Genomic DNA, 24076 nt, shown 5'->3' with positions numbered 1-24076 from the left:
AAATATGGAATTGAAGACGAGATGGTATTGCCTTTTGAGCCAGTTCCCATCATTTACATCCCAGGCTATGGGAACCTGTCCACTCCTCTGGTGTGTGACGAACTGAAGATTCAGAGTCAGAATGACAGAGAGAAGTTAGCCGAAGCCAAGAAGAAGTTTAAAGAATTGAAGGATGAAGGCATCATGCTGGTTGACGGCTACAAGGACAAGAAGGTCCAACGCACCAACGGACACCAACGGACACCTGCAGCTCAACTCTGAGAAGATGTCCAAATCTACAAGAAACCTCCTCTCCCTCAGTAATGCTATTGACAAGTTCTCAGCGGATGGCATGCGACTGGCCCTGGCCGATGCCGGAGACACGGTGGAGGACGCTAACTTCTACACTTGGGTGTAGTGGGTGGAGGAGATGATCGCCAACAAGGACAACCTGAGAACCAGACGCGCTGACGACACGTTTAACGACAGAGTGTTCTCCAGTGAGATGAACGCAGGCATCATGAAGACGGAGCAGCACTACGACAGGATGATGTACAAGGCAGGCACTGGTAAGCGGCTTTTTTGATTTCCAGGCAGCCAAGGACAAGTACTGTGAGCTGGCCAAGGACAAGTACCGTGAGCTGGCCATCGATGGTTTGCACAGAGACCTTGTCTTCCAGTTCATTGAGAGACAGACTCTGCTGTTGGCCCCAATCTGCCCACATCTCTGCGAGTACACGTGGGGCCTCCTCGGCAAGCCCACTAGTCTGATGATGGCATCATGGCCTGTGGCGGGTCCAGTTGACAACATTCTGGTCCACTCATCCCAGTGTCTGATGGAAACCGCCCATGCCCTACGACTGATATATATGGGTAAAACATACACATGTTACATACAATATAAGTTCCCATTTTGATGAATGGGAACTTTAGTGTGTAGTTCATATGACCAAGACGTCTACGCATCAGGCTATGTCTAATTCTATAGTATAATCATAGATACACAAACCGTAGGTCAAGATAAAAACCTGTCTGTCCGACATGTGACTGGGTAACCTACATTAGACAGGCTCTGTCTGTATCATGGTTGTGATTAGATATAGTGGTTTAAATTTGTCTTGGATGGACAGAAATGCATGTTATTTATATAGGATCACGCATGTAAAATGAAAATATTGAAAACTTGACGGAAAAGGTCTTCAATTGAGTCGACTGATTGATTTATTGAGTAATCATTTAAATGGGGAAGAATTAAATACTATAGTTACTATAGTAGTATTTATGCTATGGATTAACTGTAGTATTTTATATAGAAATAAAGATCCAAGATCGATTCATTACCACCTGCAGGGCAACGTTTTTGAATGTTGTGGATGGATTCAGGGAAAGTTTGATGTTATAAATGACAGTTATACGGTAACATTGACATCTTTAAGAATTATGGTACTGATTTAGGATGTTGGACCATGCATTTTACTATCAGACGACCACAGTCAGATGACCCAGAACAGATGCTATTATACGTCAGGGTCAGCGATGAAAGGAGTCAGCGGCTTGCTCAGAAGAACTACCATCTTTGTCTTAAATTACTTAAATGTCGTATGCAGAACTGATAACAATGAAACTCATTTGAAATTTCCCAGAGCCATTAGCAATGATAATAGAATGTCTCATCCTCTCTCCTCCCCCTTCTCACACCTCTGTTGTTGTGGCTGTTATTTACCTACTTCCCACAGAGCTTTGTCCCATACAAATGGAGACTGTTTGTTTGACCATACACTTGGCTTCCTGAATTGTGTGTGTGTGTGTGTGTGTGTGTGTGTGTGTGTGTGTGTGTGTGTGTGTGTGTGTGTGTGTGTGTGTGTGTGTGTGTGTGTGTGTGTGTGTGACACAGACTCGTAGGCAGGCAGGTCAAACGCTGCACCAGGGTGTGAACTGTGAACTTGGTTCATATGGAAATGCTCAGAGGGGCATCCTCCTGTGTCCACGCGTGTCTGTAGGTGTGTGTGTGTGTGTGCGTGAGTATGTGTGTGCGTGTGTGCATGCTTGAGAGTAAGACGACAGTGTGGGCAGGAGGGCATAAAAGCTTTGATGTGAATGTAGAGAGCATTTGTTCCTGTCCCGTCTTGGGTTCCACGGTCTCTGCGGCGCGTGCATGTGCAAGTGTAGCGTGCACGTGTGTTTTTGTGTGTCCTCGGCTCTGAAGTAGAGTTCTTCGTGAGTTTTCACATGTCACATAACAATTCCGCCCTGTACCCCCAAAAAGCCTGATATCTTGCCTGCAGAAGCCATCGCCTTAGATTTGTCACTGGTTGAGTAGCTCTGAAAGGATTTCATGTTTAGCCAATATAAAGAGCTAGGAGGTGAGCTCAGTGGGAGTGTAGAGTACAGTACCCACAACCCAGGCAGCCTGTTCACTTTATTTAACTGTTTTCAAGACCGACCCCATCGACCCCATAGCAGAGAACAAACTGTCATTGATTCCAACATGTCCTGTCTTTAATATGTCAAACATATTTTTCTGGTTTTACAAGCAACTGATTTTTTCCCCCCTCTTCAACAGTATGAATTCACAAGGGCAGGACATCTTTAATTGTAAAACAAACCATTTATACTTTGGAGTCAGTTTTGCATAGTATCTGATCATCGTTTAATAGTCAAAGACATTTTTACATCGTCTTTGAACACTCAACTTCCAACAAGATCGCTGACCTTATTTGATCCCTGATGCTGCTGGATGAAAACTCCCACCGGTTGAGATGGTGTTTTACGAGTTCAGACCCTGGCAACGGGGCATTACAGTAAGGAAACAGCCACTGTGTGAAGGACTTGAGTACATTACAAGGCTGGGCACTCGGGCACCCTCTCTGGAACAAGTCCCATGTGTGTGTGCGCGCGCGCGTGTGCGTCTGCGTGCGCTCTATTAACCTACAGTGACTTTGATTCAGACACAGTCAGGCACAATGGACTAACTGTAAAAGGTGTCTGTGAATTTGTGAATTATGCTGTATGTGTATAACAGTTAGCTTTTGATTTTCTATGGAAAAATGTAAGTCATTGGAAACTTAGAAAGAGGGTTTAACCCAACAGTCTTTTCACCATTTTCAGTCGCGTTGACAACTGATATTGCGTTTTCCATGATGTAATGGTCATAGAACCCATGTAGTTGTAGCATACTGTGGGAAGTTTTATTGTACCTTGAGAAACACAGCAGAGCAAGAACTAACATAACGTTCAGAAAGTTTTAACTACAGTATAGGCCTATAATAAATAAGCTTTTGATTTGATGATTCAATAGTGTGAAAACGGACACAATTCAGGAAGTGTTGCTTGTTTTGCTCCTTGTCTCCGTGGTTACTAATGTGTTGAAAAAGTTGGTTATGAATGGTTATCGTTGTGCATCTGTGTTGTGCCCTGTCTATTCTTTGGGGCAGGACGTGTACAAAGAAAGTCTTGTCTCAAAAAGTGAGAGCATTGGTAAACTTTACTGGGTTGATGTTCTTGTACTGTTATTCCGGATAATTCCAATAATATGTATCTGTTAATAATTAGATAGTTGTCTCATTGTATATAAGCTGTTCATCTCCATTATATCTAAACTAGGACCTTGCCTGGGGGTGTGCACAGTATATGAGGGATTGAATTTGTGAGTCTCAGAAGTAATGTTGGAGAACCCAGACGTATCAGTGATGTCAGCCATCTCCAAATTTGGACATAATTGTTTCAGCAGTATCAGTGATGTGAAAAATGTGGGCACTTTTTCACCCGTTTAGGCCCATATTATGATGCCCATATTATGATGCCCATATTATGATGCCCAGATATGAATATAGTTTTTAGCTTACGTGGATCACTTGAATCAACAGTAATTCGGGTGATGGCTCCTCTTCCTGGCTGTATACTATCCGACTCGTGTATTACAGGATGTTATGGTGTGTACAGGTTTTCTAGTAATGGTGACACCTTTATAGGTGTGTGTGTGCGTGGGTGCGTGCGTGAGCGTGTGAATAAAACAGCAGGCTGGAATTGAGTTATAGTCAAACTGTGACTGTCTCTCCTGTATCTCTCCATCAGCATCTCTCTCTCTCTCTCTCTCTCTCTCTCTCGCTCCTCTTTCTGTTGTCTGACATCATGTGAAGGCCAGTGCTCTGAACTCTTATCTTGTGTCAATCAAATTTGAATTCCTCAGATTCCTTCTTGAGGAATGGCTGTACACTTTCTATGAGTGGGAATGATGGGGTGGGAGTTGATTCCTCTAAATTTGATTTGTGAATTAGCTGTTTCTCCAGTAATAAATAAGGCAGGCTTGTCAGTCTGCAGCGCTGACACGATATGCATGTAAAGTATGTAGCTTGCCTTGCATAGGTCCAGTGTTGAGTCATTAACTGTAAACTTGTTTTGAGAGAATTTATAGCTTGTTCAGTTACATTCACAAGTGACAGACAGTTCAAGTAAACTGTTCAAATCTTGTACAGTCAGAATGATTTGTTTGGATCATTCAATTACTGAATTGGTACCATTTATCATTGTCATCATGAAGACATGACATGATGCTTATATTAGCAGACGTCAAGCTAAAGTATATGTGAACTAGCAAGTAGTGTGCAGTAGAATAATTATGAGATATACCCAGTAGCAACCAAACATAACCCTGGCAGTGCTTTTACCTCACAAGTTTATATGCATCCCCCTAATAACCTTTATACTTGACTGGAGTCCCCCAGGGGTCTAGGCCTCGCAGCCACTGTGACCTTGTGGCTGTTTTCACTGAATGTTCACCCGAGAATAGGGACTCTAGGGTTCATAATGGTTAATGTGCTCCCATTGTGATCCATTGCCATTCAAATTGGAGGAGGAGATGTAGAGTGGCTGCCTGGGAGAAGTTGTTTGTTGACAATTACAGGTACAGCTGAGCAAACAGCCCCACAGAGAGAGCTGACACCCCGCTGTTTATAATACCCATTGAAGACAAAACCCTTGGCCTAATTCCTTCCTTGACACACATCTGTGGTATGGGACATGACATGGTGATGATATTTTTCCATACATAAATTTTTTAGCCATTTTTGTATTCAGTGAAAACAGCTGATGAGCTCTACAAGCTGACAAGTCACATTGTGGCACATTATGAGCTTTTCTGGTTGGTCTTTTGCAATCAACCATACATGATGTCCTTTTATTCAAAATTTCACTCAAACATAGAGAGTGAAATTCTCTCCATTTAAATTATGGTGATAGATTTTGTTTCTTTAGAGGTCTTTTTGTGTTTACCTGGGTCAAATGACAATTGACAATACAATTAGCCTGTGTAGCTATGCCCCTCCCAAAAAGCTTTTGTCCAATGCTAGCTTAGAATATGCCCCTCCCAAGAGACAGGATACTTGCCTCCCAAAAAACTTTTGTCCAATGCTAGCTTAGAATAACTTCCTGCTTGCCAAGGCTTGCCTACAGGTCCTTTTTGTCCAAAAGGACCTGGCAGCACCAATGAGACTCCTACTAAATGACCGCTGGCTTCTGTTCCTGCCTGCATGCTTGCCGTGTCACTTTCCATTCTTGCCTGTCTGCCTGTCTACCTGCTTGTTTGCCATTGTCATGTCAGCCTGCCCTGTCTGTCCATGCAGCTGCCTGTCTATCTGCCTGTCACTGTACCAACAGGGTGCTTGCCTGACACCCTGTTGGTCTCTTTTGACCACAGAGTTCCTAAAAGTTGCAAACAGTTCCACTCACCCAGAGGCCATTGGCCCATGGAGAAATGATTCAGTGAGCGGCATACTAGATAAAGTCATCGCAATGTGATGAGTTGTTGTGAGCTTGTAGGACAATTATTTGTGTAAAACAGGCTTAAGTGGTTAATCAATCTAATCTAAATTATAAATAATCTATCAGCATTTTCTTGTGTTGAATCATTGATGTATAAGAAAGAAACGTGATCCCCCCATAAAACCCTGCATCTCGATTATTCAATTAACCTACATGAGCAAGATTAAGTCTCTTATTGGTTCTAAATATCGGTTAGTCAATGTTCACTTAGATTCTCTACATTATCTCTCTTCTCCTCACCTATCCTCTCTCCCTCTCTTCTTTTCCTATTTTTCTCTGTGTTTACTAATACTCCATTTAGACCTGGAAAGCATCTGCGTCACTTTAGATTTTAACCACTTTAACCATTATTTTATACTTTAGCTATTAAAAATAGACCAGGTCAACCTGGTTGTGCCAAAATGTGTGCAAAACTTTGAATATAAACTGTAAAGCAAACTTTTGTCATTCAAAGTTTCTGGGGGGTCCCTGCCCTGGAACAACATATTTTGAGATGTGGGTCCGCAATTAAATACATACATACGTATAATCTTGGGAGTCATTGACATGAATACGTTTGAGAACCACTGATCATAGAAACATACGTTTTTCAAAAAACCTTTGAAGGATCTAGAAGACATTTCGTAGAATCGGCCTCAGGTTTTAATGAGAGGAGGGGTTGGGGGCTGGGGGGGTGAGTTGGGTGAAAAGTTTAGCAGGGTAGGGTGAAGGCCAGGAACACTTGATGGAATGGAAAGTGTCCCTCAGCAGATGATGTGACATCATGCCTCAAACAATACCACGCTCTATCTCCAGAACTGTGTAGGCCTTACACACACTGTGGCACTGACCACAGCTGGCTGTGTCTGTGTCTGTGTGTGTGTTGGTACTTGATGCATATGTTACTGTGGCAAAAAATTCTCTCTGTGTGTGTGTGTGTGTGTGTGTGTGTGTGTGTGTGTGTGTGTGTGTGTGTGTGTGTGTGTGTGTGTGTGTGTGTGTGTGTCTGAGTATTAGCTGATAAGTGCGTATTCGTTTGCAGTTTTAGACAACGATGTAGCTCTGAGTATTAATTTGTTGCTTACATGGTGCACAGTGCGTGAATGTGTAGGCCCATGCATTATGGTGTGTACATTTCTGAACAACCACATATATTGTTTACAGTGCTGTTTGACGTGTACACGTGTGTTCCTTGGAATTTGCCATTGCATCTGAGAGTGTCTTGCGGTCAATGTGCAGAGGTTCTTACCTCAGGCTCAGCATATTTCCAGACCACTTAAGCCCTGTTTTATACGTAGAGTCGTAGTATGTTTTTTTTTCTCCAGAATGTCCACCTAATGACATGCCTGGAGTAGGGATGCCAGGCTGAAAATGGTTGGCTCTCAGTACATCACAACACAAACACATGCCTGATGTATACTTAGGTCCAGGCCAAAAACAGCAGATCTATGTTGTCAGCTTGTAGATCTACTATTGCTATCGCTTGTAGATCAACTATTTTCATTATTTGTTTGGTTGCGAAAAGAGAAAATGTTTGAAAATGTTAGTCGATAATGAACATTCCCAAAATAGGGATGCCACTTTGAAAGTGGTTAATACATTAATGGTACAATATGCATACAATAACTGAATTTGAAGTTAAATGTGAACACTAGGGGGTGGCATCTGCCATCCCCAAATGATCATGCCCCTGTTTATTTCACCAATAACATGGTGGTTAAAGTGAGGTTCAGGTGGATTCATCTTCTCTGGCCAACAGCTGTGGACCTGAGGCTGGCTAATAGTGTTCTCATGTCCTCATCATCCCAAACTATCTGTATGGTCCTTCTACACAGAGTTGGTATTACAGTAACCTCCCAGGAATCGCTATAATCACTTTTGCCACTTACCTCTATACCCCCTCTGAAAACATCCTGATCTACATGCTCACATTGCTACGCTTTTTGAACTTGATCGGCCATTTTCTCTGAATATTCTCCCCGGAATAGGTAATGTGTGGCCTTGACCTCCTCTCCTCTCCTCTCCTCTCCTCTCCTCTCCTCTCCTCTCCTCTCCTCTCCTCTCCTCTCCTCTCCTCTCCTCTCCTCTCCTCTCCTCTCACCCCTTACCCCTTACCCCTGTCATCTCTCCTCTTTCCTTTCTCCTCTCTCCTCTCTCTCCTCTCCAGTATATTATCTAACATCAGTATAAGCCTATCTTGTGTAGTCTTTGTGTAACAGTTATTTGATGGTATCAAGCAGACCACTGCACTACATTGGCTGTCATTCAACACATTGCAATCTAGATTCTTCCCACGGCACACACTGTTGGCCCTGCACACACGCACGCACGCAAGCAAGCACGCACGCACGCACGCACGCACGCACGCACGCACGCATGCACGCACACACGCACACACACACACACACACACTCTCTTATTTTGGTCAGTAGCCTAAGCGTCGAGTACCTCCCAGAATCAGAATAATCTCTGATTATGTTCTACAACAGTAATTCCCTTCATGTCATGAACACCTCAGCTGCAGCTGGCACCTTCAGTCTTTGTCTGTGTGTGCGCGCGTGCGTGTGCATGCGTGCGCGTGCGTGCATGTGAGGCTCCATCAATTTGGGGTTAATCTTAGCCTGGGGTTAAATGCTCCTACTGATAACCTTTGTGTCGTCTTCTTTTTCTTCTTCTTCTTCTTCTTCGTTTAGTTTCTTTTCTCATCCATCATGTCTCTATTGCCCTCCTCCGCCTCCTTTCCCATGTTAACTTTGGCTTTACACACAGTGTAAAAATGGACATAGTTCCATAATAGTAAGAGTACTATGCCAATAATAATTAACCACTTTAAACCTTATACTTCGTTGACCAGTTTCCCTCAGGGGTCTATACTAGGCCCCCCTCCCCTTTCCCTCTACACCAAATCTCTTTGCCGAAAATAGCCGATGTACAATCTCACAACATGGTTACACGTTACTTGTTCTGAGCTTGTAGATTGGCTATTTTTGCCCAATGTTGGTCAAGTGGGTAAGAAGAAGTAGAGGAAGTAAAGAAAAAGGCATAATAAGCAGAATTCAAATGTGTTTTCTTAGTTTGCACTTTAGCTCTATGTAGATCAACAGTTTAAACTTATAAGTGCAACATAAACAGACTTACAGCTTTCTCCCAGGTGCTTCCTTTGTCATCAGTGGGCTAAGAGGACAGGTGGCAAGCATGTCTGTGTGTGGCATTATCTATGGCATTCCTGTCATTCTGTGTCTCTAACCTGCCCTGAGGGCTTTGAAAAGAGATTTGATCAGTCAGATGGACAGATGGGGAGGAAGATATTCACATATCTTATGTAGACGGATGGACACAGACTGTCAACAGATACGCAGGCAGGTAGATAGACAGATACAATGCCCCCTCCTCAAATTAGAATGGGATTACCTTTTTTTTTTCTTCTTTTTTTGTGGGTGGGGGGGGGGTTCACTTGCTAAACTGGAGCTAAACTGTCTAACTCTACACCCATTGTGCAATGGAATTTAAAATGATTGATTGGTATGATTGTGTGCTTTGTGGCATGCTGGTGCTTCTTCCATAGAACTAAGAAGTTGCGATTTAAGTTATTTACGTTATGCAGTTGTGAAACAGAATTTTGGGGGAGGCGGGACATCTTCCTTCTTTTCCTTTGCATTTTCAGCACTTCCGATGTAGCTGGCTACAGACTGAAGACAGGCGGAAGCTTTTGAAAACAGTGTGAGCCAACAGTCTGTCTCTAGAGAGCAGGCAATTAGTGTTATCAAATGGCTATTCTTGTCTCCTCTGGTGTACAGTATAATTATGTGCCGAGGCTGCTACAGTATTGATGTGTGCGTGGTGTGTTCAGAATACATGATGCGTGATAAGAGAGCCTCTACAATTATAAACGAGGGACCACGGGCTGAAAACATCTCTGATACCAACTACTACACGCATGTCATGTTTCAGTTTGACTTTCGTAGCCGTTCCTAGCTCCCCTTTTTCCTGCGAGAGCTCATAAATAACGTCCAACATTTCCTGTTTCGAACATGACCCAGATATATGAAATGAAAACACATCGAAAATGGGTAGAGGAAGAGGGGAGACGGAGAGGAGTGAGGGGAGGGGAGGTGGCATGAGAAAAACAGCCTTGCAACACAGGCTTCATTGATTACTTGGCTGGCTGGCACCGTGTGTGTGTGCGTGTGTGTGTGTGTGTGTGTGTGTGTGTGTGTGTGTGTGTGTGTGTGTGTGTGTGTGTGTGTGTGTGTGCCTGTGTGCCTGTGTGCGTGCGTGCCTGCGAGTGAGGATGTGTATGCATATTATATAATTACCTGAGAACAGTTCTTCTCTGTTTACCTCTCCATACACCCTCCCACTTTGCTTCTTCCTGCTTCGGGGTTGGTCCACTGGCTCCGTCAATCAAATGTGCTCTGACATAGCCAAATATACAGTTGCAGTAACCAGCCGCCCGCCCCAACACAAACATTCGCTCACACACTCACACACGTACGCACGCACGCACGCACGCACGCACACACACACACACACACACACACACACACACACACACACACACACACACACACACTAACTTAATTCAACAAAACCCCATTGGCTGGCACTCAAATGTTAACTGATGTTTATTTGACAAATCCACACTTGAGACGCTCTTTAAAGTAGTTAGAATGTTATGTGGCTGTCGAGGTATTTTATGCCGTTGAGATTTTTACGAGGTTCCATGTCAAAGGCGGTGTGCTGTAGGTCACCGCCGCCCCGGATAATGTGATTGGTCAAGTGCAGGGTCATTGGGGTTAGGTTTTCTTTTTTCTCCTGACCATGCCGTGCCAGTAGCAGTTGTGAAATAAGTCCTCCGATCTCTTGAAAATGTGTACAAACCTTTTCGACCTATAATGGCACGCCCGAAATAGGGATACCAACTTAGCTGAAAGTGGTTAACAGGATTATTTCAAATAAAATGAGTGTCATTGAATTAACAGTTAAACCAAGGGGTCTTCAACAGGGGGTCCGGGACCCCTAGGGGGTCCTCAGAGTTACTACAGGGGGTCCTCCAAATCTTTGTGTGATAGAAACTTTTTTCTCCTCCTTTTTTTATATTAACCCTATAGCCCCATATTCGGGGAACTTTAGCCAGAAATAGCAGATCTACAAGCTCACATCACCTCGCGCTGTGAGGCGTTGTGAGCTTGTAGATCGGCTATTTCCGGCAAAGAGCTTTGGTGTAGAGGGGAAAAAGAGCAGACTAAGTATAGACTGAAAGGTCACGTTTTATAAGTATTGACGGTTCAAGTAGTAAAATCTGAAAACACAAATTGACATGATTCCAAAATACACTGATGATTGTGCTGTCAAAATATGAAACTATATGGAATCTATGAACAGGTTGTGGGGGTCCCTGCTTCATCTCTCTCTCACCTAAGGGGTCCTTGGCCTGAAAACGTTGTTAAAGTTAAACTGTTTTGCAGAGCGTTATGAGTAGAACTAAGCATCTCATTCATATTTCATAATATGCATGGTACTAGGGGGCATGTTGGCTCAGTGTGTAGCACTGTTTCCTCACAGCGAGAAGGTCGCGGGTTTGAATCCCGCTGGGGGTGGACTGGGGCCTTTCTGTGTGGAGTTTCCATGTTCTCTCTGTGCTCACGTGGCTTTCCTCTCCCACACCACAACACATCTTGTTTGGGGTCATTCAGAATCAGGAGCCTGCAATTTGTCCTCTGAAATGTTCTAATTCTTAACTTCTTTATATGCACTCTTGTATGACGGTGGTGTGCACCACAAATAGCAGATATACAAGCTCACAGTGACAGTGGATTGAATTCCCTGCTGCGTGTGAGTGAGCTTAATCTTCCCATATTAAGAATAACTAAGTGTCCTTCACCAAGCCATTTATTTTTATTTAATAGGTTTTTATGCCTTAATTGATACGACCGTAGGCTGACAGGAAATGGGGAGAGAGACGGAGAGTGACTTGCAGCAAATTTGGTCATGATCGGGAATCGAACCAGCAACACGCTGTCAGGCTACACAGAGTCTATGTGCTATGTGGTATGTGCCTGGCATGGTAGGCCAGCGCCCGCAGTGCCTGCAGTGCCCCACCACGCCATTGTTAGGCTTGGAGATTGCCCATCCTTGGGCAATGGAGTAATGTGTAAATCATGTGCTGTGCACACTATGTCCTGACGTATGTCAATACTTTTGCATTGTCCGTTTTCAATAATTGAAATGAAAATGATATACAAAGGGATTATAGTGACATCTCGAGTCTGTCCAACTTAAGTTGGAAGCCCTCTGAATGGTGTACCGTCTATGGCCATTTGGTGGAGCCAAAGGACCAGTATGTGTGGTGGTGGGAGCAAATTTTCCCTGTTGTTTCCCTGTGTGTTTCTTGAACTAACATATTCTCACTCTCAACACTCTCAACTCCTTAGAGGTTTATCAACTGTACCTCATAAGCATTTAAAAATTATGCGGTCATAAATTCTTGCATGCTAATAATACAATTTCAACATTTCCAAAAAGGTAAAAAATACATAAAATATTACTGAGGCGCCCATAAAAGAACCCATTTCTCCTGACGAACAGAAATGTGCATAATGCAATAATGTGTATGTGAGTTTCACACCGATGTATTTGGCCAACTGTCAATCTATTTTTATTTCATGTATTTATTTATTTTAAATTATCTATTGTAACTGGCTGGGTAGGTTTGATGAAGTCTTGTCTTGGATGTGTTGAATTGTCATTTCCCATGAGATGAATTGCAAAGGGACCGTGCTGTTTGCCTTGCAATGTAAATGATTACAATATCAAGCTTATGCACACTGGCTGTAGTTAAAAAAATAACAACACATATCGTCACTGTCGGGCAGAAACCTTGTATCTCCAAGTTTCAAATGTGTACATTTTTTCCCAAAGCAAAGCCCTGCTTCATCATACAAGACCGTCGCACAAAAGTAGTGAAAAGAGCAGATCTACAAGCACACAACGCCTCGCGGTGCGAGGCGTTGTGTGCTTGTAGATCGGCTGTTTTCACTAGTTTAAATCATTTTTTAAATGATAAATACAAAACAAACGGTTTTGGACATACAAGGTTTCCACCCGACAACGACGATATGTAGATGGAAATAAGATGAAAACATTGAAACATGATTCTGTGTTGACCAGAAATGTGTTTACAGGTCTTGCAAATTCCTGTCTGTCATCCATATGTATTCATAGCATCCATCATGCGATTGGTCCTGACAGTAAACCAATTAGAGTTTATTGTGGGGATGGTTAGTTAGTAGGTAGATTGGGAAGTGAGAGAGAGGGGAAGGGTGAAGGGCAGCAACCCCTTCACCTCTCCCCTGTCTTCTTCCACAACTCCAGGCGCCAGAATGGGGCCACCCCATGTCAAATGTTTTCTTTGAAAGGTGTCATGAGAATTTAGATTATTTGGAATTTTGGATTACCAGTTCCTAGAAAATGAACCTGTCCGCTTTGTTATTCATGTTGGAGCCATAATTATGTTTCAAAAGCTATTTGTTGTCGTTTCCTTAACCTCGCCCCTTTCATTTCATTTATATCTCCTGACGTGCTTTTGCTGTTTTGGAAGGTGACGCATAGATCTATTCTCATATATAACGGCCCTGCCTATTAGAACTGATATAGCCTATTATGTCAAATATTTCCAACTTTGAAGGCATCTAGGATTTTCACTTTGCCTACGCATTACTGCTAATGTTAGTAGGCCTATACATAACCAGCACAACTCTAGGGTGTAGAACATTGGCTCTAGCCTTGAAATACACTTTACATCCGGCATGAAAATCAAGTTAGCTAATAGCTACTACATTACAAAACATCTCAGAGTTTGGAAAATACAGGCAGAGAATCCATGATCAGTTTGCCATTTCAAACTACGCAAAGTTGCATTAGCCGGCCCTAGTTTACACTGACCTTTATTAAATGCAAAAAGGCTAATGCTGCGTTCACACTGGCATATACCAGTAAGACTCCCTAATCGGGAGATAAGCGACCGTCAGGTCGCAGCGTGATTTTAGGGAAAATCTGTAGGAGCAGTGTCCAAAATGTGTTTTAAAAATGGGCCTGAAGGTGGCGCTAAATGGGACAGATCCATGTGGATGACATGAGTGTGGACATACTGTGTACCAGATACAAATCTATACACAGCATATTTGTAGCTTTGTACTGTAGCTGAAGTTGAAACCAGCTCAACATTTTGTAGCTTTTGTAGCGGGTATGAATGTCGTCAGTATCTTTGTATCTTTAAAGTCGCTGGCTTCCATTGAAAAAGAATGGGTAGCTTGTATCTTTGTAGCTTCACGTGTGAACGCATGGAATTATACATGTTTAGAGTGATGTACAGTGTATATGTACAGTATGTGTGCGTGCGTGCGTATGTACATGCTCGTGCATGCGTTTCTGAGCGTGTGTACATACTACATATACAGTACATATGCGTGGTGTGCCATAGCAGGGCCCAGTGGAATGGAGCATCAGGGCTTGCCCCTCCTGCCCCCAGGGGCGTCACACTGGGGGGGAAAGTGGGACTGAGTTACTAGGGCCCAAGGTGGAGGTGGAGGTAATTATTTTATACTTTAGCTATTGAAAAATAGCAGATATACAAGCCGTTTTATACTTTAGCTATTGAAAAATAGCAGATATACAAGCTATTGACGTGAAAATGTGTGCAAATCTTTGAAATATGTGTATTTTTCAAGCGAAAAACTAAACTAAAGTTTTGAGATGGGGGTCCGTGGCCAAATACATATCATTTTGGGGGTCCTTCACATGAAAAGGTTTGAGCACCACTGACATAGAAACATAGGTTTTTCAAAAAAAAACTTAGAAGGATTTAGAAGACATTTATAGAATCGTGTCAAAAATATTCAAAGACTTGCAGAAACTTTCATGATTTTGCGCTGTGAGCTTGTATATCTGCTATTTTTCAATGGTTAAAGCACAAAATAATGCATAATAATGTGTTCCCATTCATGGGGGGCCCACAGTGAATCATTGTACCCAGGGCCCAGAATTTGGTGTGACACCCCTGCCTGCCCCTGATACTTTCCCCTCCTCACAGCCCCAATGCCCATCCCTGGTTAATCCATGTCTAATCAGGCCTCCCAGCCCCAGGGGCTCTCTCTCCACCCCCACCTTCCACTTAGCCCCTAAACCCATCATCTGCTCCATTTGAGGACCTCCCACCCCACCTCCACTGGTCCTTTATGATGCACGTCCCACCAAATGCTTCAAGTATGTCTTAATGAGTACCCTGTAAAGTCCTGAGTGTTGATTTAACTCTGAGAGTGTACAAATGTAACCAAATAGGAGTCCACTTTGGTTACATTTGTGATTTGCGCACTCTCAGAGCAAATAGACAAATTAACACTGGCAGGTTGAATATTATACAGATAGCACACTGTGTCTCAGACAGCCCAGCCTGCCCAGACAATTCCATAGACCTTCTAAATGGAGTGAATTTCACACAGAAAATCCTCTTTGTAGGCGGTGCAACAGTGTAGCAGCAATAGGGCTGCCATTAATGCCAGCTATAGTGTAGATCACAACTCGCTGAGGCTGATGTTTGTCATACCTCTTCTACCTCTTCCTGAGATTGCCCTTCTGCAACTTCCTTCCGGGACAAGTAATTAGGCTATTGTTGTCTCCACCAGCTGAAGGCATGAGGGAGAGTATGTTTTCACCCCTGTCCGTCCGTCCGTCCGTCCGTGCGTGCGTGCGTCCGTGCGTCCGTGCGTCCATCCAGTTTATTACCAGCTAATCTCCGGCGCCGGTCGCTGCCAAAATGAGCACACACACTCTCTGGATGCCAATTCAGAACCTCTGCCCCACATTCTTCAAATGGCCCTGTTCTAGCGCCACCATGAGGCCGATGTTTGCAAAACACATTACTGTACACTACTCTTAGAGATTTTGTCCACAAATCCTTCAAATCAGTAGACAGTATCTCTACAGTCATGTGATCAACATGGATCAGTACAATTTTCCATATTCCATCCTGATTGGCTATAATTGGCTTCCAAAGTTTGCAGGATTGCTCCGTTTTGAACAAAATGCCTCAAATCATGAACACAGCGTGCAATCTTGGTGAAATTGGGCGCGCACGTTCCCACTAGGCCAAGGAAGAAATGCCATTCAAATTTCTCAAATCAGCCTCATGGTGGCGTTATAACAGGACAATTTGTGTTTTTACCTTTAACTCCACTGGAAACTATGCACACTCCCTAGAGGCTAAGGATAAACCTTTGCCCTGCATTTTTCACATTTGCCTTTTATAGCGCCACCAGGAGGACAACTTATGTAAAACACATTCTTTGCTATTACTACATCACATTTTCTCCAACAATCATGCAAATCAGTATCTCTATAGTCATGTGATCAAGTCCGATCCGTCTGATATTTCATATTCCATCCTAATTGGCTAATATTGGCTTCCAAAGTTTGCAGGATTGCTCCGTTTTTGAACAAAATGCCTCAAATCATCAACGCAGCTTGCGATTACCGTGAAATTTGCCACACATATTCCCACTAGGTCAAGGAACAAATGCTACCCTTTTCACATTGGCCTGTTATAGTGCCATCAGCAGGTAGACTTTAGCAAAACACATTTTTGGAACACAATGCCTCAAATTATGCATGTAGCGTCCGACTGCCATGAAAGGTCTAAGATTGGCAAAGAACACATGCCACCCTTTTTACATTGGCCTATTATAACACCACCAGGACGCCTGGTCTGGTGGAGAGTACCTGTGCTCGGAAGAACACTGCTTCTAGTTTTCTCTGAGTTTAGTGAACATTCAGACTTTGACAGTGAGTGAAAATGCTGTCAACGTTCCCCTCCGCTCAGAGCAGACCAGCAGCAGCCCATCAGGTCCCCATCCTGGACCTCAGCAAAACATTTACTGTAAAGAGAGAAACACAGCACAGCAGAACAGTCCTTCCTTTGTCATCATCGCCACCATGGGCCTCTCTCTCTCTCTCTCTGTCTCTCTCTCTCTCCGTGTGTCTATATGTATCCCTCTGTTCTCTCCATTCTCACTCTTCTTCTCTCTACCCGGCCGTCACTACATTTGTCTTCCCTTCTGTTCTCGCTCCGTTTTAGTCTCTTTCTCCAACCTTTCTCCTGTCTCATTTTCCTCTTTCCGCTCTTTCTCTGTCTCTATAGTCTCTATGTTTTCCTTTCTTTCTTTCTTTCTTTCTTTCTTTCTTTCTTTCTTTCTTTTGTATTGATTATTGCCAGCCATTTGGATTTCAAGTTTCAGTTTCAGCATCATCCAACTGAGAGGTTGAATCTGTTGCTTCTTGCTTCATATGTGCACAGTTATTTCTATATGCGCTGCTTGCGTGTGCAGGGCTGGCAAAACTGCAATGTATACCATTCACAACTTGCGGTGTTACACCAAGAAATTATCCACTCCACAAAATGAAGCACACACAGTGTAAGATCAGCATCTTAGCATTCCTGCTGTCACTACTACACCCAAAGGGTGGTCTGGCTGCCCCCTTTCTGGCTCTTTTTAGTTCAAGTCTAGATAGTGTGAGCTTCGGAATGGAGGCTGCATATGGAACAGAGGTGATGGCTGGTTTATCTTCTGTGTGTCCTTTTTAGGCTGATTGTGTGGTGTTTCTCTAAGGAAAAATACCACAAGATTATACATAGTGGAGAATCATACATGAAACGAGGGAGAAAATGACACAGCAAAGAATCAGACTTAAACCAGCCAAAAGTATGTATGTATACTGTAACATGGGGTTGGTTTACAGACCGCCTGGCCGACTGAGGAGGGCCTGAGCTCTGCATTTCTGTGCGTTACTAGTGTGTGTTGGTGGGCTTGAGCTGAGGGGCCACTTGTTGGCTTTCTGAGCAGTGGAGAGGGGGTGAGGGGGACTCAATTGGCCACAATGACTCTCATCCCATCACACAGTGATGGGATGAGAGGAGAGGGAGGAGGAGGAGGAGAGAACTCTCTAATCTGCCTGTCTGAGCAAGGTTGGGAAAGAGAGAGAGAGAGAGAGAGAGAGAGAGAGAGAGAGAGTCAAGTCTGCTGTGTTGTAAAATGCTGGAGGAGGGCATGTCAATAATTACATAGTGTAGGCTGTGGGGACGTCAGAGAGAGAGAGAGAGAGAGAGACACACGAGGGAGTTACAAACAGAGAGAGAGAGAGAGAGAGAGAGAGATGAGAAGGAGGACATGACAAGGAGAGGAGAATAACAGGAGAAGTGCAAGAGGACAGAACAAAAGCACATAGTGATACTTAGGGTCGGTGTCAGTGCAGGACAATCACACATAGAGACAGAGAGAGAGAAAGGGAGAGGAAGGGGTTTGTGGTTCACTTGTTCTTTCTTCTGTATTGGAATCCTTGGACTACTGGAATATCCTCCCTCACGGGACTCTGTGGGACCTTTGCATGTGTGCGTGTTTGTGTGTGTGCAATCTGTGCCTATGTGCACGCATGCATGTGTGTGAGAGAATGTATAGCATCTCATACATGTAGCCGTGTGCACTGTGCACTGCATATAGGTGGAATATTCTATGTGTGTAGAATTGTGTTGCCACAGGTAGCTGTGTGTGGATCTTTGTGTGTCTGCGGTGGTAGTACAGTGTGCCAGTATCACTCTGTGTGTATGTGTGAGTGTGTGCACATACGCACACATCGGTGTCAAAGACAGGATGGATGCCTTTCGCATGTCCCTCGTCCTCCTCTTGTTGCTTTCCCCTGCTGTGCGGGCCCAGTGGTGGTGGACCATACTGGGGGGTCCTAAACCCAGAACCACTTCCTCTCCCACCTCCATTGCTCCATCCACCTCTCCATTCTTCACCTCCCCGGACCCCCTCACCACCCAGTCGTCTATGACAGAGAGGACAGTGGCGGCAGAGGAGGCCAGTGGAACAGTGAATGGTACCCAGAGCAATGATACTCAGAGTGTAGGCACTGTCCCGGCCCCTACGCCCAGCCTCGGTGCACCCTACCCGGGTTACAGCACGCCAGAGCCTGGGACGACTCTCCCTGGGGGTTATACTGGCCCACCCACCCAGGACAGCAAAGCCAGGGCCAGGAACAAACCTCTGAAACGCTGGAAGAATGGTGAGTTTCACCCATGTTAGAGCAAAGAGAGAGGAGGGGAGAGGAGTATTTTTACAGGCATGGGAGGATGCAAGAATAATTTCACTTCTCAGTGTCCAGTTCCAACCTTGTCCCTGGCATATATTTAGTTCAGAGTGGGTTGCATTTCCCGTCCTAACTTTATATTTACATTCAATGTGGGGTCTTATGGGGTTCTTGGGGATTCTTTCATATTGGTCCTCCAGTCACTCAAGTCCTGGTGTTCAGTGATCATGTCACAAATGTGCATTGTCATACTCCAGGTATTTTATCATTTGCAGCATATATTGCACCTCTTTGTCAGTAAAACGCTCTGCAACTTTGGGGTCATTCACTGGTATGCGTATGCCACAAACATATCCTGCTGCGCTGTGTGTTTTCTTTGAGAACTCGAGAAAGTGTGAGCTTAGCAAGATGAGGCTTTTGCGTGGCATTGCCGGGTTAAGGTGGTTTTAAAAGTTTAAGCTTGGCAAGAGGGTTGATAGTATTAGTATAGTATATGGTTTAGAAGTCACCACAAGCTGATCAAGGTTCTTTGTAGCCACCATGACTGGGATTATGTCCAGGAGGAGGGGCTTGGAAAATAGAGAATGGATAAATCCTTTACAATTGACTGAAATGAATGAGGGATTATTTGACTGGCTGGATGACTAACTGGCTTGTGCTCAGTTGATTTACCAAATATTTAACATGGTGGCTAACTGAATGAAGTATAAAGAAATTATTGACCGCCTGAATTATTTTGTTGACTAGCTATTTGAGAGTAATTGAAGAAAATACATAAATTATGTTAAGCACAACCTCAGGTTAATTTGTCTTAATCTATTACATGTGATAATAGGCACATTTGGTGAAAATAGACAACGTTTTGGTGAAAATAGCAGATCTGCAAGCTGTCAAATCAACTCAACGCTTGCCGACAAGATGCGTTAGTGACGTTAGTGACGTAAAACCAAATGTGCGTCTGCCAAAGTGCTTATTCTCAAATGAAACCATCATTCTGTGCCTTAAGGTACTGAGGCCGGGAGAAAATAACTAATCTTTGAAAAAGAGAACCGGGCTGGAATGAATGACCAGCGACAGTGCAGCAGTAATATGTTAAACCATGGGTCTTCAACAGGGGGTCCGGGAGCCCTAGGGGGTCCTCAGAGTTACTACAGGGGGTCCTCCAAATCTTTGAGTGATAGAAACTTTTTTTCTCCTTTTTTTATAATAACCACTTGAACCCTAGTGTCCATATTCTGAGAACTTTAGCCAAAAATAGCAGATCTACAAGCTCACAATGCCTCGCAGCGCGAGGCGTTGTGAGCTTGTAGATCGGCTATTTTCTGCAAAGAGCTTTTGGTGTAGAGGGGAAAAAGAGCAGACTAAGTATGGAGTGAAAGGTCAAGATTATTAAGTATTGACGGTTCAAGTGGTTAAATATCTGAAAACACAAATTGACATGAATCCAAAATACAGTGATGATTGTGCTGTCAAACAATGAATCTATGATAAAGTTGTGGGGGTCCCTGCTTCAACTCTCTCTCAACTAAGGGGTCCTTGGCCTGAAAAGGTTGAAGACCCCTGTGTTAAACAATAGGTACATGTTTACACATGTAAACATGTTGGCTGTAACTCATGCTTTCTCAGAGCAGTGCTTGTCTGTTCTCTTCACTCATTACAGAGCACTAACAACTCTGTACATCTGGAGGTTCAGGGTTTCCCTGCGTACGTGCGTTGCGTGCGTGCATTGCGCGCTGTGTTGCGTGCGTACGTTGCATGCATTGCATAGTGCATACGCTGCATGCGTTAATGCGTGTGTGTGTGTGGGTGCCTACATGTGTTGAATATCACACACACACACACACACACACACACACACACACACACACACATGCAAGTCTTTAATCTGGTATGTTTCCAGTTGGTCAGGCAGATGAATTAGAGACCCCCACATTTTGACTTGTCTGGCCTAAAAACACCAGTCTGTACACCATAATATGTGTGTGTGTTAATGACATGTCTGTTTTTATGTATGAGTATGTGTGTGTGTGTGTGTGTGTGTGTGTGTGTGTGTGTGTGTGTGTGTGTGTGTGTGTGTGTGTGTGTGTGTGTGTGTGTGTGTGTGTGTGTGTGTGTGTGCGTGTTACATTTTCGTTATAAATAATAATAAAGTACCTACCTACCTACCTACCTTATACATACAATGTATTCTTTATTTTCATGAGATGTATGCAGTATGCACAATCATTTTTCCATGTAGTCTACAGTAAATAAGGCTGGGCCGTTAACCAAAATATTCATCCATGACAACTTAACATATTTTAAGTCCTGGTCATAATGCATAATAAGCTCAATGGAACAGCACATACTAACTACCTTAAAGGTATATTCAGTGATTGTATTTCATTCAAATAAAGTTCAAATTGGTACATTTTCCATTCATTCTCCTCACTAGAATGTGTGCTGACCATATAAGGACTTCCACCATGGCCCGTGTTACAAGCATAGCTAGATTCGGTTTTCAGAGGTGGCCAGCCAGTCCTCGACCAATCAGGGTAGAGTATGGCCGTAGTTATGTTGATGTTTAGTTATGATAGTCAAAATACAAGTTTTGAGAACCACAGTCGCTCTGAATTAAGAACATCTGCTAAATGCCTAGATTGTAAACTACTGAACTCATAAAATGCCACAGTCTCGTAGTAAATCAGTATCATACATATCCTGAAGCTGGAGACGTAGGCCTACCAATATTCAGTGATTGGGTCTGATGATCAAAAGGAGAACATTATAATGGTGTAAAAAAACAAACATTTCCACGCTGTAAGGCCAGTAAGGGACAAGATGACCCCCGGCCACTTTCATTATCACTGAATACACCTTTAACTTAGTTAGTTAGCTATAAAGTGTCTTTGTTATAAGTTATTAAGCATACATTATAAATGTGGTTTAGCGCATTGTAGTATAAAGTCTTACCAAAACTTCTAAAATATTTTTTGTAACAAACATTGTATGTCTCCACTTTTTTGTTATTTTATTTTATTTCACCTTTATTTTACCAGGAATAGTCCGTTGAGATTCAAATTCTCTTTTGCAAAGGAGTCCTGGCCAAAACAGTAGCACACAAAGCTTCACATAAAAATAACACAAAATCTACAGAAACCTGAATTGAGCAGGTAGTAGCCAAGTAGTCCTTTATCCTGTACCTGTTAACCCTATAACCCTGTATTTTTCTATATGTCCTTTTATAATGGTGACATCCAAAAACAGTGAAAATAGCAAATCTACAAGCTCACAATGCGTCGTATCGTGACATATTGTCAGCATGTAAATTGGCTATTAAAAAAAAGTTAATTTAACGTAATCGGGGCTAAAGTTTGAAACAATGGTGGTATTGATTTGAAGTCATAACAGTAAGTGTTGTATGTGATGTGCAGGAAGGGCCGGGCGTGCATTACATACATGTGCGTGTGTATGTGTGCGCGTGCGCGCGTGTGTGTGTGGGGTGTGTGTTTGTGCGTTGAGACATACATCCTAGTAGTAAGCCTGGGTGGAATGTCGAGGTGAGAGTTTGTCGCTACGGGAGACAGGCTCCATAGTGGGGGGAACAGAGAGAATGTGTGGAGCCATCTTTACACCCCCCCCCCCCCCACACACACACACTCACACACACTCACACACACACACACACACACACACACACACACACACACACACACACACACACACACACACACACACACACACACACACTCGTATGCATGTCCATATACACGCGAACACACACCCAGACACACTCATTCTAATCACCCACACTAATTGCAGAGCAGTGTCTGTTCATTGAGGATTATGTCTGTTTGGGGCCAGGCAGTGGGGCGTAGCCAGTCTGGCTCAAATCAAGTCAAATTAAACTCACCCTTGAGGTTCCTTCTGTAACGTAATGGTATACAGCGAAATGTAAGTGTTATTTTGACGCTTTAGTGTGTACAAATCAAACCTGTCAGTGCATCTTGCCAGTGTCTAAATGTTAATTGGCAATTTTTTTTTTTTTTTTTAAATGAGACATCACATTATTATTATTTTTTTCTTACGTTTTTGGTATCAGATCTCCGATTCGTTGGCAAAAATAGCTTAAGAAATGTGACAATAATAGGTTTTAGTATGTCACCTAATACAGAAAAAAGTTATGGAAGAAAGACCTACCGGTAGCTCTCTCAAATAGACTACCTGTCTATTTCACTGTCCCTGTCTGCCCTTTGTGTTTCTCTTCTTGTTTTGTATTGCCAACCAGTGCTGAACATACAGTTCAAGCTTTCAACACCAACTTAAGTCTATATCAGGGGTCTTCAACAGGGGGTCCGGGACCCCTCAAATCTTTTTCCTCTTTTATATTAACCACTTGAACCCTAACGTCCATATTCTGGGAACTTTAGACAAAAATAGCTGATCTACAAGCTCACACCGCCTCGCGCTGCGAGGCGTTGTGAGCTTGTAGATCGGCTATTTTCGGCACAGAGGTTTGGTGTAGAGGGGAAAAAAGAGCACACTAAGTACAGAGTGAAAGGTCAAGTTTATTAAACATTATTGACGGTTCAAGTGATTTCATTTCTGATAACACAAATTGACATGAATCCAAAATACACTGATTGATGATTGTGTTGTCAAACAATGAAACTATATGGAATCTGGGGGTCCCTGCTTCATCTCTCTATCAGCTAAGGGGTCCTTGACCTGAAAACGTTGAAGACCCCTGGTCTATATACATTCATCCCACCTGATTTAGTAGCTTATGAAAGATATAATAATGATTGTCTGTTTGTGTGTGTTCCCCAGAACGGGCTTCAGGTGGTCATTTGGACCTCACAGAGCTGATTGGTGTGCCCCTCCCCCCCTCCGTCTCCTTCACCCCCGGCTATGAGGGCTTCCCGGCCTACAGCTTTGGACCTGACACAAACATTGGCCGCCTCACAAGAACCTTTGTACCGGACCCCTTCTATCGGGACTTTGCCATCATTGTCACGGTAAGACAAAAGATGAGATAATATGAGACTAATACATGCATCGTAATACTGGAGAGATAAACAACCTGGGGTCAGTTGTGTTGTGTTTTTGTGGCATTGAATAAAACTATTTATCTAAATATATGTAAAATCACAAACATTTTTCCTGGTCAAGCATGTTT

At 43.3% G+C, this 24076-nt stretch overlaps 1 protein-coding gene across 1 annotated transcript in view; it reads left to right on the top strand.

Annotated features, from left to right (window-relative positions):
* Window positions 1-24076, top strand: part of col15a1b (collagen, type XV, alpha 1b) — a gene marked incomplete at both ends in the record, with an annotated part of 63874 nt that overhangs the window by 5457 nt on the left and 34341 nt on the right. The window contains one exon of the mRNA XM_080725797.1: window positions 23728-23915. Within this exon, the coding sequence (XP_080581923.1) occupies window positions 23728-23915 (188 nt within the window). The remainder of the gene's footprint in view (window positions 1-23727; window positions 23916-24076) is intronic.

The sequence above is a fragment of the Nannobrachium achirus genome, assembly GCF_963921795.1.
Source record: "Nannobrachium achirus genome assembly, chromosome: 5".
In the NCBI taxonomy this organism is placed as follows: Eukaryota; Metazoa; Chordata; class Actinopteri; order Myctophiformes; family Myctophidae; genus Nannobrachium; species Nannobrachium achirus.
This window is presented reverse-complemented; position numbering and strand designations above follow the sequence as displayed.